The sequence below is a fragment of the Gymnoscopelus braueri genome, assembly GCF_963280865.1.
Source record: "Gymnoscopelus braueri genome assembly, chromosome: 12".
Classification (NCBI taxonomy): domain Eukaryota; kingdom Metazoa; phylum Chordata; class Actinopteri; order Myctophiformes; family Myctophidae; genus Gymnoscopelus; species Gymnoscopelus braueri.
Genome location: NC_137614.1, coordinates 28,166,163 through 28,181,957, shown reverse-complemented (window position 1 = coordinate 28,181,957; position 15,795 = coordinate 28,166,163). Strand labels below are relative to the sequence as shown.

The 15,795-nt window shown below is 43.3% G+C and overlaps 2 protein-coding genes across 2 annotated transcripts in view; one reads left to right on the top strand and one right to left on the bottom strand.

Moving 5' to 3' along the window:
• LOC308097658 (large ribosomal subunit protein mL49-like) overlaps positions 1-157 on the top strand; it is a 52,565-nt gene extending 52,408 nt beyond the window's left edge. The window contains exon 2 of the mRNA XM_080445585.1: positions 82-157. The gene's annotated coding sequence lies outside the window, so the exon portion shown is untranslated. The remainder of the gene's footprint in view (positions 1-81) is intronic.
• A 10,063-nt stretch (positions 158-10,220) lies between these two features.
• The window catches only part of atp2b3b (ATPase plasma membrane Ca2+ transporting 3b), a gene marked incomplete at its 5' end in the record, with an annotated part of 41,627 nt that continues 36,052 nt past the window's right edge, over positions 10,221-15,795 (bottom strand). The window contains 1 exon segment of the mRNA XM_080444097.1: positions 10,221-10,375. Within this exon segment, the coding sequence (XP_080300223.1) occupies positions 10,350-10,375 (26 nt within the window). The 3' untranslated portion in view covers positions 10,221-10,349.

Here is a 15,795-nt window from a genome sequence, read left to right as displayed (position 1 = left end):
AAAATGAAACTTTTTAACAACACAAATCTTGTATGGGGGTCCCTGGCACACAATATTTTCAGATGGGGAGCATCCTGCAAGTGCAACTACCAGTATTTACAAGCAACTTGATAGAAAAACAAGCCCAAAGTCGCTTATAATAAGCGGACATGGCAACCCTGAGCACCAGTAGTTCTCAAACTTTTTCACGTTAAGGAGGACCCCCAAATTGATCTATTTGGCCGCGGGCACCCATTTGAAAATATGTTGTGCCAGGGACCTGTCAACCGCATAAGAGAAGATTTGTTGTGTTAAGAAAACAAATATTCAATATAGTATTTCACAATTTTTCTAAATTATTCCAAATTTCTCGAATGTGTCATATAGTGACGCTTTGTGAGCTTGTAGATCTGCTACTTTCGAATATTCAAAGTATATATAGCAGCGTTAAAGTGGTTAAAATAGTGTATAGGGTTAGCGATATTAATTAAATTAGCTGGGGACCCCTGGGGCCCCTCAAGCAAGGACCCATGGGGGTCCCCTCCCCAGACCTCACTTTGGGAACGACTGTACTACACTGTTAAAGAAAGACACTATTACTCAACTGTCTTGAAATTTCAGCTCTGTAAGACGTTTTATTCAACAACACTATCGCACCACCTTTGTCAGCATTACGTATAACAATTGTCTCATCTAGCTAAATTAGCCAAAGCTAGCCTCTCTTGAGGAGTTACATTAGAGTTAACCTTCGACTGTTTGTTAGCATGAAAAACAGAAAAAACATTTTGTTCAACAAGTCTGCAAAAAGTGGCTACAGACAGAGTGATTAAAACTCGGAGGGATAAAAGTACTTTTCGGTCTCAGAGTTCGTATATTTTCAGAACTCACAGGTTCTTGCACTCGGTTAGTTTGTAGTCCATGTATCGTATTCGGAGCCTCTTTAGCAAAGAAAGCTTTCAACTTGACAGACCTGACCATTTTAAAGAGTTTTTGTTAGCAGAGGTCAAACTACAACGGCTCTTTATGAGAACCATACACAACACATAATAACACCGAACTTCACGGGGGAAATAAAGAATAAAATATGGAGACAGGAGACACAGAGCTTTCTCATACACAGCTTAAGGAACTAGCTGCCCTCACCTAGCAGTGAGGTTTTTTATTGAACAGACACCACATCCAAATCAGCTCCATAATACACGCCCATCACAATAATCAAATCATACAACATAAAGAAACAGTCATCATTAACTTAGCCTCTTATAAAACAAATAATTACTACAAATGAGAGCATAACTCAACAGTTCTACTCTCGTTTGAAACGAGTCAGCTTTTTTGAATGGAACGAAGGACAAACCTTTAGAAAGGATGGCGGTCTCATGCTCGGTCAAAGTTCTGTTAGACAAGTTGATCACGTTCTCCCCCTGCCCCCTCTCCGGGCTCCTCTGCCTTGGACGTTGTCTCTTTCCCCCTCTACGGGTTGACCGGTGTCTTTTTCGGCAGTCCATGATCTGGTTTGGATCCACCTTTGGGGTGCCCCTCGAAAAGGGACAGGTGCTGGCTGGCTCCTGTTGGTGTAAGGCCGTCTCTGGTTGTCAGTCGACATCTCGTCGGCAGATTGATCACTCGAAGAACCGTAGTCGTCTCTCTGCTGCGTGTAGCGCGGCGTTTTCAGCCACAATAGCAACAGCTGAATCCACGACGAGGTGGGTCTCGTCGAGTGGAAATAAGATGTTCTCCGAATCTGAGTCGGAGAAAGCGAAGGTGAAAGCCCTCGCTTCGGTGAGTTGAGGTTGTCGAGTTGACCATGGATAGTGGCAGCAGAGGGGTTTGATGTCTCCTGCAGTTTGGTGAGGGTGGTCATGATCTCTGTAATGTGCTCAACAATGAAGATCTCATGGGCCTTCAGAGTATCTCCTCTTCAGTTCCAGCTCTCTGCAAGGTCCTGGACAGCTTCAATGCAGTAGCCCCATCTGGTAATAACCCCTAACACTTTCTTCACAAGCACACACACCCTGTTGTCTGGGAAGACCTCCAGTACCAAGTTGAGGTGATGTGCCAGACGTGTGATGTGTCTAAAGTTGCGGAACAGGCCTTGAAGAATGGTGTTGAAGGCTTTCTTCATGTAGCTTGCTGAGTCTGTGACAAAATCCCACACGTCACTGAAGTTGATCTTGTAACTGTTGAGGCAAGCTATGAGTGCTGAAGTGTTGAAGTTGACTCTCTCACGGAACACAATATCTGCTGCCAGAGATGGCTCGGTAACAGGTTGCTCGTACTGCAAACAAAGAAAAGTTTGATAATATTAACACAGTATCATTGTACAGAATATAAAATAATAATGCAAACATACTGTAAGCTCACATATACAAGCCCCTCACAATATCTGCCTTTCAGGCGTGTATTATTGAGTGCTGGTCACAATGGAGTACCTCTACCTCACTTTTAACATAATACAGCTTTATGTTCTTTACAATTATCATACTGAAACACATTATTGTCAATGGTAACAAGTGCAGTAGTGCACACATGAACCAAACTTTTCTGTCAATGTCAAAATGTTCTCACACACAAAAATACAACAACTAATAAAACCATTTTCCACTCACCGGTGCAACTTTGTACCTGCTGCCAGATCCTCCTCGGACGGGCAAACATCGCATGCTTGTGAAGTAGAAGCAGCACACAAGTAGATAAATCCTTATCAACATCATCATCCGTCCGTTGTAGAATGACTAACTCACTGCAGGACCCGAATTAGGTGCTTATATACCGGGGGGTCCCGGACGGACCGCCTCCATTCAAGCAACTGCCCTGGCCTCAAGTCACATATTGACTTTTGTGCAGAACGCCTTCCAGTCACAATGTGACTTCCCAACAGTCATAATGTGACTTCAGGGTAGCTCCATATAGTCCGTGAGCCAGGGGGGTTGGTCATTATCATCTGAGGGGATTAATGCTCATAGTGATTTTTGTAAAGGTATGCATGTCTAGAGTTAGAAAATATGTGATAGCATTGCACCAATGGTAGCTTTATGGGTGCTATCATGCATTTTATTTTATAACACTAGGCGAAAATGACATGGGTCAATATATGAAAACATACTACTTAACCCCCCCAAAAAAATATATAAAAAAAGTCTTTCAATTGGTTCCGGTACCTCTAGGCATGCTTAAAAACATACAAAATAATTTAGGAAATTATATGTATCGTAAAGCCATCATTTTCAAGATGGCGTCCAATAAGGCTGCCAGGAGCTTAAATGGATGTATGATACTGTTCAACCTAGAAAGGTGGTTTTGATGTCTAACCCTATGTTTTAGGGTTCAAGAAATGTGTCTCAATCAGTGAAATTACCATCAGTAAATGATGTATCGCCAAATCAAAGATGGTGTCCATCCCAAGGTGATGCTCCATTGTACAAAGTTATGTTAAAAACAACAAATTGAATTGCAGTTGTGTGAGGGAATCTGTGAACTCATATGAATAGTGATTCATATGGGAACCTGGGGGGGTCATAGGTGTAGAATCTATTTCTAATGTTATATTTTCACTTGACGGTCAGTCTTTGGCCTATGTGCTGAAGGTCAGGTCAAGGTCTCTCTCGCACCTTATCATCCAACCAGGTGTCCAAGCAGGCAGCAGATATGGTCACTATGGTCATATACATGTGACATGTACAGTATTCACCTCACAATTGACATGGAACCGTTTGTTGACACCTTGCAGGTATGCTGGAATCAGCCAGAACAGCTCTATAATGTAATTGTGCATCCCAGTGGGATGCATGTTATACAGTCATTCCTCAGCTGCATTGCAAAACTTACAGTATGCAAGGTTCAGCACTGGAAATGCATGTGGTTGCAGCATATGGAGGGCTGACAGGCAAGTTTAGTGGTAAGTCCTTAGTCTATCAGCAGCAGTCTTGAAGTGGTTTCTATCAACTGGGCCAAAGGCATTCATACAGATACAGCAGTAGCCTACCTGGACACTGCACATCTCCATCCTACTGGCTGACAGTGTGTAGACAACCTCTTCCTAGGCTAACGGTAGGCTACTACACTTACCTGGGCAGTATTGAAGTTAATGCTGCCCTGCACTCCCATAAGCTACAGTCTAGATAAAGTAAACTAATCATACAGCATTGTATGTGCCGGGGCTGAGGAAGATTCTGCAGGTACGTATGGTGGCTCAGCAAAAGACGGACAGCAACTGTTCAGAATGCCTTGCTGGAGCAGTATCAGTAAAAGAAATCACTTGTCAGATCTGTACATCACATCACAACCACATCATAGATGGTAAGATCTGAAAGTATTCCTGAGTCTGACAATTAAATGTGAAAACCAAACAAAGATGTTCTTGTCAGTTAACCTGAAACATGAAACTGATATTGTAGTTCTGTGGCTTTTTATGACTTTTCATAATTAATATGTTCATGTTGTTGTTGCTGTTTTTGTTGTTGTTTTACTGGCATTTATACACACAAGTAGGCTAAATAGTGTCACGATCCGCTCCTCGGACCGTGGACTGACTTTATTATTTAGCCATTGTCTGACCTTTTATGGTATTGGACCCTTTTGGACCACTCTTTCTGTTTTGTTCCATGTTCTCCATGTACCTTTATTCTGTAGTGTTGTCTTGGTGTTTCCTGTCTGCCCTAGTTGTTGCTTCCTGTCTTGTCTCTCTAGTATGTCTTTGCAATTGTAGTTCACCTGTGTCTTGTTCTGTTCCAGCCAATCATGTGTTAATTGTCCTTTGTTCTCACCTGTGCCTAGTTAGTCCCTGTCTATTTATATGTCCCTCTGTTTCCAGTCTGTGTCGGTTCATTAATGTTGTTACTGTGTTCTGTATGTTACCTGTTGTCCTTATACTCCCTGTTTAAGTAATAAATCCCCCTGCATCTGAATCACTCTGTCTCCGCTCACTGTCTGCGCTTGGGTCCTACACTTCTCTGCCCCGCACCGTGACAAAATAGCAGACAATATTAACCGACTGTAGTTTTTCTCATGCTCTCTTGCATTCTGTCACTGTGACAGAATGTTAATGTTATTAATGTTAAGCTGTTATTGTAATTGTGTACATGACACAAGTTGATGTTAACTTTTTAGCAGTGTTCTCACAGTCACAAATGAGGATTTTATTTTATCAGTTTGAGGTAGGCCTACCAAAAAAGATCCTGATAGACTCTAAGGTGGCAGATTTGTGAATGCCGTAAATATTCTTTTTTTTATCTTCACCTATTTTTTATTGTAAAGTAGTAATGTGTCTTTAAAAGAAAATGTATATCCCCTTGTAATTTTCTGAAATTCAATTTGTATTAAACATGTTTTAACAGCCAAATTAGGTATCCAACATCTTTGCACCATACCACCCACAGACTAATGGGTTTGAATGAACCAAACCAATTCGTTCCCAGTTGTTGGCTGACTAGAGTTCATCCCATTTACTCCCATCCCTGTGTCTCTCCTGGGTCTGTGTTTGAATTGCTGCAAAGATTTTGCAGTATGTTGTTTGATGCTTGTAAACAGTAATTATTTTACACTTATCTCTACTGAATTTGGCAATAAGACATATATTAATAGCCAATTGGATTAGATATAGCTTAAATACTTTTGGGGAGTTAAAATCACAAGCTTTAGATTTGCAACTTGACCAATGACCACACTATCCTCTGCTGCTGAAGGGAAAATAACATTGATGATTTAAAAAAAAAAGCTCAGCCATTGAAGCCACTGACAGCCATTGAAACCATGTAGTCAACCTGTAGTGTATTCTTACTAAACATACACAATAACATTAAAATAAATGTACAAAAGCCTGTATCCCTCCACCAGTGAGAATAAACAACACAGCGAGTCACACAGACTTTGTCAAAGTTATTATTGTAGAATACTTTGATAGTTTTTTTCTTTCATACAGACAAAAGGTGTTGGACTTATTCCCATTAAATTCTCTTAGATTTCCATACAGTTTTAGTCTACAGTATACAGGTGTGTTCTTCCTCATATATATATATATTTATATATATATTTATATATATTTATTTGCTTAAATAACAGGCAGGTAACTCTTTTAATATATTCAATGGTGGTAAGATTTCTTTTCTTTTTTCTTTTTTTCCATTTCAACACAGTTAAAACCCGATTTATGCCTCGTCTTACGACGGTAGATCTACAAACTCAAAACACGACTTGTTGTGTGCTTGTAGATCGGCTATTTTCTGTGCACGACGCTGTCATACGATGAAGTATAATTCGGGCTTGAGCCTGCATTTTCTGTCTGCGGAACAGCACTGCAAGGTGCAAGAGGGGGGACCATTCCACACAGAATATTTACAACTGTATATATAATGGAGACCTTAACACCATCACATGTTTTTCTGCCATTACAGCATGGCAGTAATACTTCGGAGCAGATCTACAAGGACAGCCTTATCAAATGCCTGTGACCAATGCATTGCACTCTACTGTAGCTCTGCATTACCTTCCAAGGTTCTTATTGTCCTTACCAGGTCCCCTCTTGTGTCGTGGTTGATCTAATGAGGTACATGTACTGTATCTCCTGGTCTTACACAATGGTGCGTGAAGAGACAAAGCATCTCTGCACACCTCAGGGAGCTTGTTCAGTGGACAGAAAATGCAGTCCTGAGAGTAGGCTACGCTCGGGAGAAATACGCAACTGTCCCTTTTCCATCAGTGGGAGCACCGGTGGATGAAATCAAGATAAACATAATAACATAATAATAATAATAATAATAATAATAATAATAATAATAATATACAAGCGCTTCCATTTTGTTGTTCCCCTCTTTACAAAAAGCAATAGAATGAAAAGAAACAAAAAAAGAATTATTACAGGAACCAAAACCTGTAAATGAAAGATGCACACGTGCGCATTTGAGGGCGATATGTACAGTAGTGGTGGAGTTGTACAATAATTTATAACTTTCATAGTAAATATATTCTAACATATTATTTTCACGAGTTTTTTCCCTCCTGTGAATTTGTCTCACAACATCATGAAGAAACGTGGCAGGATGGAGGGACAGAGATGGCTGGAACTGGACTGTGGGATTTACACCATTACAGATTCTCTGCGTGTGTGTGTGTGTGTGTGTGTGTGTGTGTGTGTGGGTACGTGCGTGCGTGCGTGTGTGTGTGTGTGTGTGTGTGTGTGTGTGTGTGTGTGTTGTGTATTGCAGACAAAAGACGTGTATTGCACCGTCTAGCCTTGCTCTAGCCTTGCTAGACGGTGCTGAAATAGACCAGGTTAGACATGGCCAGAATATGGTGTTTGTTTGTATGTATGTGTGTGTGAGAGCATGACAAGAGACTTGGAGATTGAAGCACACAGACTATCTAGCCTAAATTATATAACAAGACATAAAGAGTGACATTAATGATACCAAATGCATGCTTCAAAAAGACCAACACAACTGCCACAGCCAGCCATTTCATTGGCCGGTCAAGGGTGGTGACCATGATGACGGGCATTCTAGGAGATGAGAGTTCTATACAGGTGAGGGTGTTTCTCAGAGAGCCCTGTGTGCAACTAGAAGTAGCGCTAGTAGGACGGACATGTTCTCTCTTCTCAGTTGCATGTAGACATTTCTGCTTTATACATTATGCATTTCTAATTCTATGTCCAACTGCACTTGCTGACACGGCAGTCTGTTGCATATTGTTTGCCCCTGCCTTGTCTGGTGGTGATAGCAGTAGATCATTGAAGGAGATCGGGATCATGGCAAGATATGGGAGGTGGAGGAGAAGGAGGGTTGGGGGTTGGGGAGGGGTCCAGGGCTGTAATTGCATTGTAGTCACACTCAGAGGCAACATAACATCAGCGATTCACCCACACCTAGTGCAACATGGGATACAAGAGGGGCACTCTCACACTTTAAGTCTGGAATGTGATGACATCATTGGAATGTTTTTTTTTTTTATGTACCATGGAATGTTAGGGTCGACGGAAGGCTCTAGAGATGAAGGTGGAATGTAATGTTAGTATGAGTGCTCCACCACGTGTTGTTGTGGGGAATGCATTTTGTGGATATGTTTTGTGTTGGCTTTGTTTGTGCAATGTGTTACAGTGTGAGTATTTTGGACAGGTACAAGTAATATAATTCCCACTAAAGTACTGCACTTGGTGATGACGGGATGCGGACAGTTTTTGCCATAGTAACAAAATGTGGATATGACAAGTGAGCTCTCTTTGGTCAAATTATAGACCTGGACAGGATGTACAGTAGGAGCAAACACTGGTAACTAAGGCGGATTTGTGATATAATCATACAAGGACCTGATAGTGGGAATGGTGAGTGCTTGTACTTCAGTAGTACAGTGGTTTCTTAGCATATTTCACCCCAGAACAGAATCTTTGCATACATCCACAGTTGTGTTTCATGCGCAGATGAGAAGAGGACATTGAGTAACCAACGGCAGTGGAGCAGAAGCAGGTGGATGTCTGAGTGACCGAATGTAAGGTTTTAAAGGGCCATCACATGTGCGTTGTGTGGTTGATGGCATTTAAAGGGTTAATGCTCCCAAAGCATTCAGCTTTAAAACCAACTCAAATATTAAATGCCCATACGCTGACAACAAGAGGCCAAACAGTGAGACCTTGAGACAAAGGGACTAGAGTCCAACATCTAACCATACATATTGGGTGGGGATGGGAGAGTGCAAGTTAAAAGTTTTTACTGCATGGAGCAAAAGAGTATATTTTATAGGCGTACGCCACAGTCTATGAATCCAGGTAATTCCATGCTCTTTGCCACCATACCAGAATAGAGTGGGCCCATGATGGGACTATGTATGTGGAGGCTTTCAAGGGTTGGCCAGTCAGGTTGGAGGAGCAATGGCGACCACGAGACTAGCTCTCTGCTCTCTGTCATCGCTGCTCAGACTTTGACACATTATTATGCAGACATTCTCTTATGTAATTACTATTAGGTTTAAATGAACAGTATCCATTGTTGCAAGTTCTGTTTTTGCATTTTTTGTCAGTTTTCTTTTTTTTTCCTTCAGAAGAGACAAGACAATACACATACAAACATAGAGAAAGAGAGAGAAAGAGAGGAAGGAAAGCTAATAAATGAAATAAATACATTATTTATTTTATAATAAAATAAAATAAATAAAAATGAGCCGATAAAGTAAAATCCTGCACAAGCTTGAAAAGAAAAAAGAACAAATGAACGTAATGAGAAATAACTGAAGAAGTACGAAATATGAATGAAACCAACCAACCACTCAACCAAATAAATGAGACTGTGGTTAAAGCATGTACAAAGCATCACTTGTATCGCAAGCAACATAGTGTTTCAAAAATAGCTTTAGAAAATAACCAGAGGAATTGTGATGAGAATGGTGGTGGGTAGGCAGACGAGAACCCCAGTTGGGAAACAGAAACAGAATGAGTCTGCCCCCTTTTGGCCCCCAATGCCTCGTGGGATGTGTAGTAGAGTTGCAGATTCATCCGTGTCCATCCCCGCCCCCCCCTGTGCATGGAGGTGTCTATGTGGTGGGAGGAATTACAGGAGGGTAAAGGGGGTGGGTGGAGGTATTTGGAGGGGAGGGGCGGGTCAGGCTTTGGGGTCTGGAGGGTGTCAGATGGAAGGAAACTCTTAATGTTCGCAAGGAGCCTCCAAGGGGAAGTCTTCAATTCAATTGTCCACCCCCTGTCCCTCACTCCTTCCTTGCTTTGAACTCTGATGAAACAGACTTTTCTCTGTCCTCAGCCTTCACCCCCACTCCACCCAAACAACCCCCCACACACCTCTCCCCTGTTGACCACCACTCTCCTCTTTAGTCTCAGTTATAAGGAGGTCTCTACGCAATAGAGGCTGGGGACCAGGTAAGGGAAAGAGGGCACAGGGTTGTCTAGCCTGTCCCTGTCATGATAATGATGATGATGAAGATGATGATGGTAATGGGGCGGGTGGTGGGAGTTGTGGGGGTGATGGTGGTGGAAAGGATGGTAAGGGCTCCGGTCACTCTGACTTGGTACGCCATCGTTGGTTCTGTTGCCACGTGTGGCCGTTGAACTGCCGCCACCGCTGCTGTTACTGCTGCTGCTGCTGTTGTTGTTGTTGTTCCTGTTGCACGGGGTCACCGGGAGGCTGTGTTGGCGGTAGGGGCGCGTGGGGCGGGTGCGAGTTGGGGGCGGGTGCTGGGCAGGTGGGGGTGGCGGCTTGCGGAGGGCCGGGTGCAGGTTCTGGTATCGGCTGAGCTCCGACTCGTCGTCCACGTCCGTGTCGTCGATCAGTGGGATGTTGTGGATGAGGTCGTTGATGAGGAACTCTGGGTGGGCCATGAAGTTGTGGATGGAGTTCCGGGACTCGGGCTTCTCCCGGCCCTCGTACAGCGAACTACGGAACGCTTTCACCACTCGCATCTGTGCCAGGGGAGAAAAGAAAGGACAAAAAAGGGTTGCGAGAAAGGAGATAGTGAGAAGGTGGGAAGGGAAAGACGACGGTGTGTGTGTGTGGGGATCAGGGAAACCCCAGAGAGACAGACAGACAGACAAACAGAAACGTCCTCCAGCAGACAAAACAGACTGTCTGACAGGTGGATGCTCAGAACCAGGTGGCAACAACCCATGTTTTCTCTGAAGGTATCTGCACAGCCACAGCACAATCCTCAGTCTTATTTTAACTTCCTTATAGGTCCATTTGGTTATATTTGTACACTCTCAAGGCCCTGACAAAACAAAACAGCTTAACGTGTCATTCATAGTTTGGTTCTATTTTCGAGTGTCGATACGAGGTAGAGACTACTAAAATACAATGTGTATAATGGCAGCCAGGCATTGACAAGTTCAAACTTGTGTTGCAGTGTGTACAGTATTAGGCCTATGTATGTTTGCGTTTTTAAGTGCACTCTTTAAACTAAATAAGCGAAGGTCTGCACAGATCCTGGAAAATAATAGATTTGGATGAGGAGAATTGGTACAAAAGTGCCTTGTTCTATATGACTGTAAACTAACCAAATATAAAGATAGAGACACTTTGACGCCTCAAGTTATCCCACCTTTGATGTGAACAAGTGGCCTCACGTGACACAGCTTTCTATTTGTCAGAGCCTTCAGAGTCACAAATGGATAAATGAACACTGGGGATTTTACTGTGTCCCTTTCGCTGGTGTAAGAATTTTGTCAGGTTACATTGCATTGCTGGCCGGTCTCTAATGTGGCAGTGAGACAGCTGTGTACTCCTAAAGTATTTTTTTCCATCTTAAAGAGGAACAACACCCTGTCAGTAAACTAGGTTGCACTATTGGCCACACCCCATTCATGACGTAATAGTTCCTGCCTTACCATTGAAACTGGTACTATTACATCACGATTAACGCGTGGTCAGCAGTGTAATCTAGTTGAACATTTCAAACTGTAGAGGCCAGTGCCTTTTTTACAATGTGACTTCGGGTGTATTTACTCTTTACAGCTGATGGTCGCAAAATCATTTCAGCCCTGACGCTGAAAATAAAGATGGGAATATGCAAACTAATTCAACATTTTGCAAAGTGTCCACCTGAACCTGCGCACCTCAAAACAAAACAAAAAAATATAAAATATAGATTCCAAAATGAGTTAATGGACACATGTTGTCAGTTCAGACACATCAACCAGACCAAAGCATTCAGGAGCCACAATCACAAACACCACAAAAGCTGCACGACATTCATATCATACACGCATACAGTCTGCGTGTGAGTGAGTGAGTGAGTGAGTGAGTGGTGTGTGTGTTTGTGTGTGTGTGTGTGGTTGGAAGGGGATGGTGGAGTCGGCACACGCACACACACACGCACACGCACACGCACACGCACACGCACACGCACACAGATAAGGATGTTTTATTAAAACAGATTGAGGAAGGAATGGCGAATGCGTTAGATGAAAATTGAAATGGAATGAACTTATAGCAATGACCGCACGCACGCACGCACACACACACACACACACACACACACACACACACGCACACGCACACGCACACGCACACGCACACGCACACGCACACGCACACACACATACACATACAACAGTAGCAGCTGGCAACTGAAAGCAAACCAGTGGATTTTGTTTGTGTGACTTGAAGTTGATGTCCACATGCAAGCTGCCAGTCATGGTGCTGATTATACGACAAAGCGAGTACATATGCAAGCACACGCACGCAGACACGCACACACATACACACACACACACACACACACACACACACACGCGCGCGCGCGCACCCACGCATGAGCGTGCACCCACACACACACACACACACACAGACACACACACACACACACACACACACACACACACACACACACACACACACACACACACACACACACACACACACACACACACACACACACACACACACACACACTCACACTCACACACGTGCGTGCGTGCAAAATGTACTGTAATGTGGCCATGCAGCAGTGATGACAGAGAGGAAGACAAGGATGATTGATGATGATCATGTTGGCAATGATGATGATGATGATGACGAAGCTGCTTTTGGGAAAATAAATAAATAGAACAAAATATCTTGGCAAAAAGAACAATGACATCACAGGTTAAACCACGGGTTAAGACCATTGTGTGATTGGTTAGCTCGTTAGAAAACCGCATGTGATTTTGCTGAATGGTTGGAGCGCAGCTTGTCACACATAGAGAGGCAGTTAGGGGACATGCTGAATCACACCATTCTCAGTCGAGCACACACACACACACACACACACACACGCACGCACGCACGCACGCACGCACGCACGCACGCACGCACGCACGCACGCACGCACGCACGCACGCACGCACGCACGCACGCACGCACGCACGCACGCACGCACGCACGCACATACATCACAGTGAGGTTTATGGGTGCATTTCAAGGCGCTATATGCAGTGTTTGTGTGCGTAATAATCACATTCTGTTGTCATGGTAGCATGTCGGTCCATGCACCCGTTTCCCCCCAAAGCTCAAACAAAGGAGAAGAAGCGTTGTTGTGAGGTCAAAAGAGAAAACAGAAAAGTCCAAATGCAAACCAACAGACAGACGGGCACACACACGCTGGCAGAGCCATTGATAGAGACAGTTTGGCCAAGATGGTCATTTTGTGATGACAGCGATAAGACAACCAACTAGAATCCAAAGTAAGTGTGGATAATGAATGGATGAATGAAACACAGTATATAGTCAGGCAGCAGGATGAGAAGCCCAATAATGCAGTTGGCCAAACTAGGAGTATGGTCTCTATATATGGCTCTGGCATACATCATGACAGACAGATAGACAGACAGACAGACAGACAGACAGACAGACAGACAGACAGACAGACAGACAGACAGACAGACAGACAGACAGACAGACAGACAGACAGACAGACAGACAGACAGTAAGACAAACTGATACGACAGACAGACGGTCAAGCAGTAGGTTCAGTGCTTATCTGTTTTTCCAAAGAGCCTGTCAGATGATAGAAAAACACCTCATGCAGACTGCAGAAAGTTCCAGAATGATACTTGCTCACTTTGTTTTCAAGTTTGGTTCGTTTTCATTTTGTCTCCATGGAAACGGTAAACATTCGAGTATATGACGCCCACGGTGTGACCAGAGAGACCTGTAGGCCAGGACACTGCCGAGTTTGTTTTTATTTCTCTTTCTCTCTCATTTATTTCTCTTTCGCTCTCACGCACTCTCTTTTCTCTCTCTCTCTCTCTGTCTGTCTTTCTCACGCACTCTCTTTTCTCTCTCTCTCTCTTTTCTCTCTCTGTCTCTCTCTCTCTCTCTCTCTCTCTCTCTCTCTCTCTCTCTCTCTCTCTCTCTCTCTCTCTCTGTGTCTCTCTCTCTCTCTCTCTCTCTCCCTCCCTCTCTCTCGCTGTTGGTTGTTTTCAGCAGTGCATGATGGAATATTGTGAAGGTTAAATTACGAGAAGGATAAAGAAGGCGTTCAAAGAAGTAGGAGGCTGCTGTGTGCAAAACACAGGCTGATGAGAATTAACAGCAACACAACCGCGCATAGAAAGAAGCTGTGAGGTAGATGACTGATTCATCATAACTCCTGTTCCCCCACCGCCCCTTCCTCCCTAGCTTTACGTTTAATTAATACTCCATCGCTCGCCCAAAACAGCCGATATACAAGCTCACAACGCGTCACATTGTGAGCTTCAATTTTCAGCGAGGGATGCGGTCATACCACAAAGTATAATTCAGGCTATAAAATTGCTATTGAAGCTGAAGATCCTATGCAGCATCTCAATGATCTGTCCTCAGTTGCCATACCCTGGCCAAGCCTCCTGTTTCACATACAAAACACTGAGGGAGAAAAATACAAAGCTCTCACACTTTAACATGGAGGACTGTAAGCAAAGGGTTGAGGAACAGGGGAAAGGTTTTATACTCAACCCACATCCTCCCAACCCTCATGAGGAAAACTAACCTAGATAGCCTTTTCTGTCTCAAATCTAGAGCATAGATTTGAGTAAGTGTGAAATGAAAACAAACTGGATCCATAGATCAGTCAAATGATCCAGAAGCAAAGTTATACTTTGTCGTATGACGTTGTTGAAAATAACTGATCTTGCACAGTATGTACGTTTTTCTATTTTTGAAAATCAGTTATTTTTGGCGAAGGGCACCTAAATTTGGTTTAGGGCACAGCACAGCTCAGGTGGAGAAAGCAAATGCCAGAGAGGCATTTACTGACACTTTCTATGGGATAGGACATACAGTATATTTTGTAAAATACATGTGTTATCTCTCATTTTCTCCCTTACCCACCAGTGATAAGCAGAGAAATTAAGTGTCTGTGTCGATCTGTGCACACCAGACTGCAACAGGGCACAGTGCCAAGTCTGAGAGCCGCATCTGTTTTGCAATGAACTCTGGGTATGCAGTCCAGTAGCAACGTTGAGGCTCTCTGAAGCCAAGTAACAGGGGAGTGGGAGAGGTCAGTTTACCTGAACATTTCCTCCAAATTATAGGACAGTGCAAGCACCAGTAAGGGGACGATCACACTGAGACGATATACAGGCACAGACGCTTCAGAACCACCTTGGCAGACAGGAGCTGTGTCCACAGAAAGCGTTTTTTGTCTGTCAGTGCTACCACTGACTGAACTCGTCACTCTTGGTTAAAAGCGCTGGGACAAGTGGTGCGATCCCGCCCCTTTGCACTGAAAATAATTTAACAAGAGAGGGGTGCACACAAGTTTTCTGGGAGCTGATGGCATTACCATAAGAAAACAATGGTTTTCTAGACATGTGTGTCTTGGTGTGATACCCTAAGTTTGATAATCACAGAAAACGTGAGATGCCTGCATGCAGTTCAAAGGTACTTAGAAAGGTACTGGGAACATCCTACTTTATTGGTGGGAGAAAATGGATGTTATGAAAGAAACTCACTTTTCTTTAGACGGAAAAGGATGGACCTCTTTTGCATAAAGTTAAAGTTTGCTGTAACATGTAAAACAAGTTATTTTTTTCTTGTTCTAAGATGTCACTATGAACATCATCATGTTGCTTTTTGTGCTCATGAAATCACAGTACTAATACCTATGAGAAGTCGGAGCTATGAAAAAGTCCAGACTTCTTGACCAGAGATTACAATTCTGAGGATTCATGTGGATTTTTCCTACTCGGAAGAAGGAATTGTCCCAGGTCACACTTCACAAGATGCCTTAACCTACTGTAACGTAGCTCAATTCCTGGATGTCGATTAGCTCAGCCATCCATCTTTAAGTACCTTTTGAGGGACAGATCTCATATGTGATTGATATCAAGGAATTGAGCTAAGCGTAATAAGCTTACCATTCAAC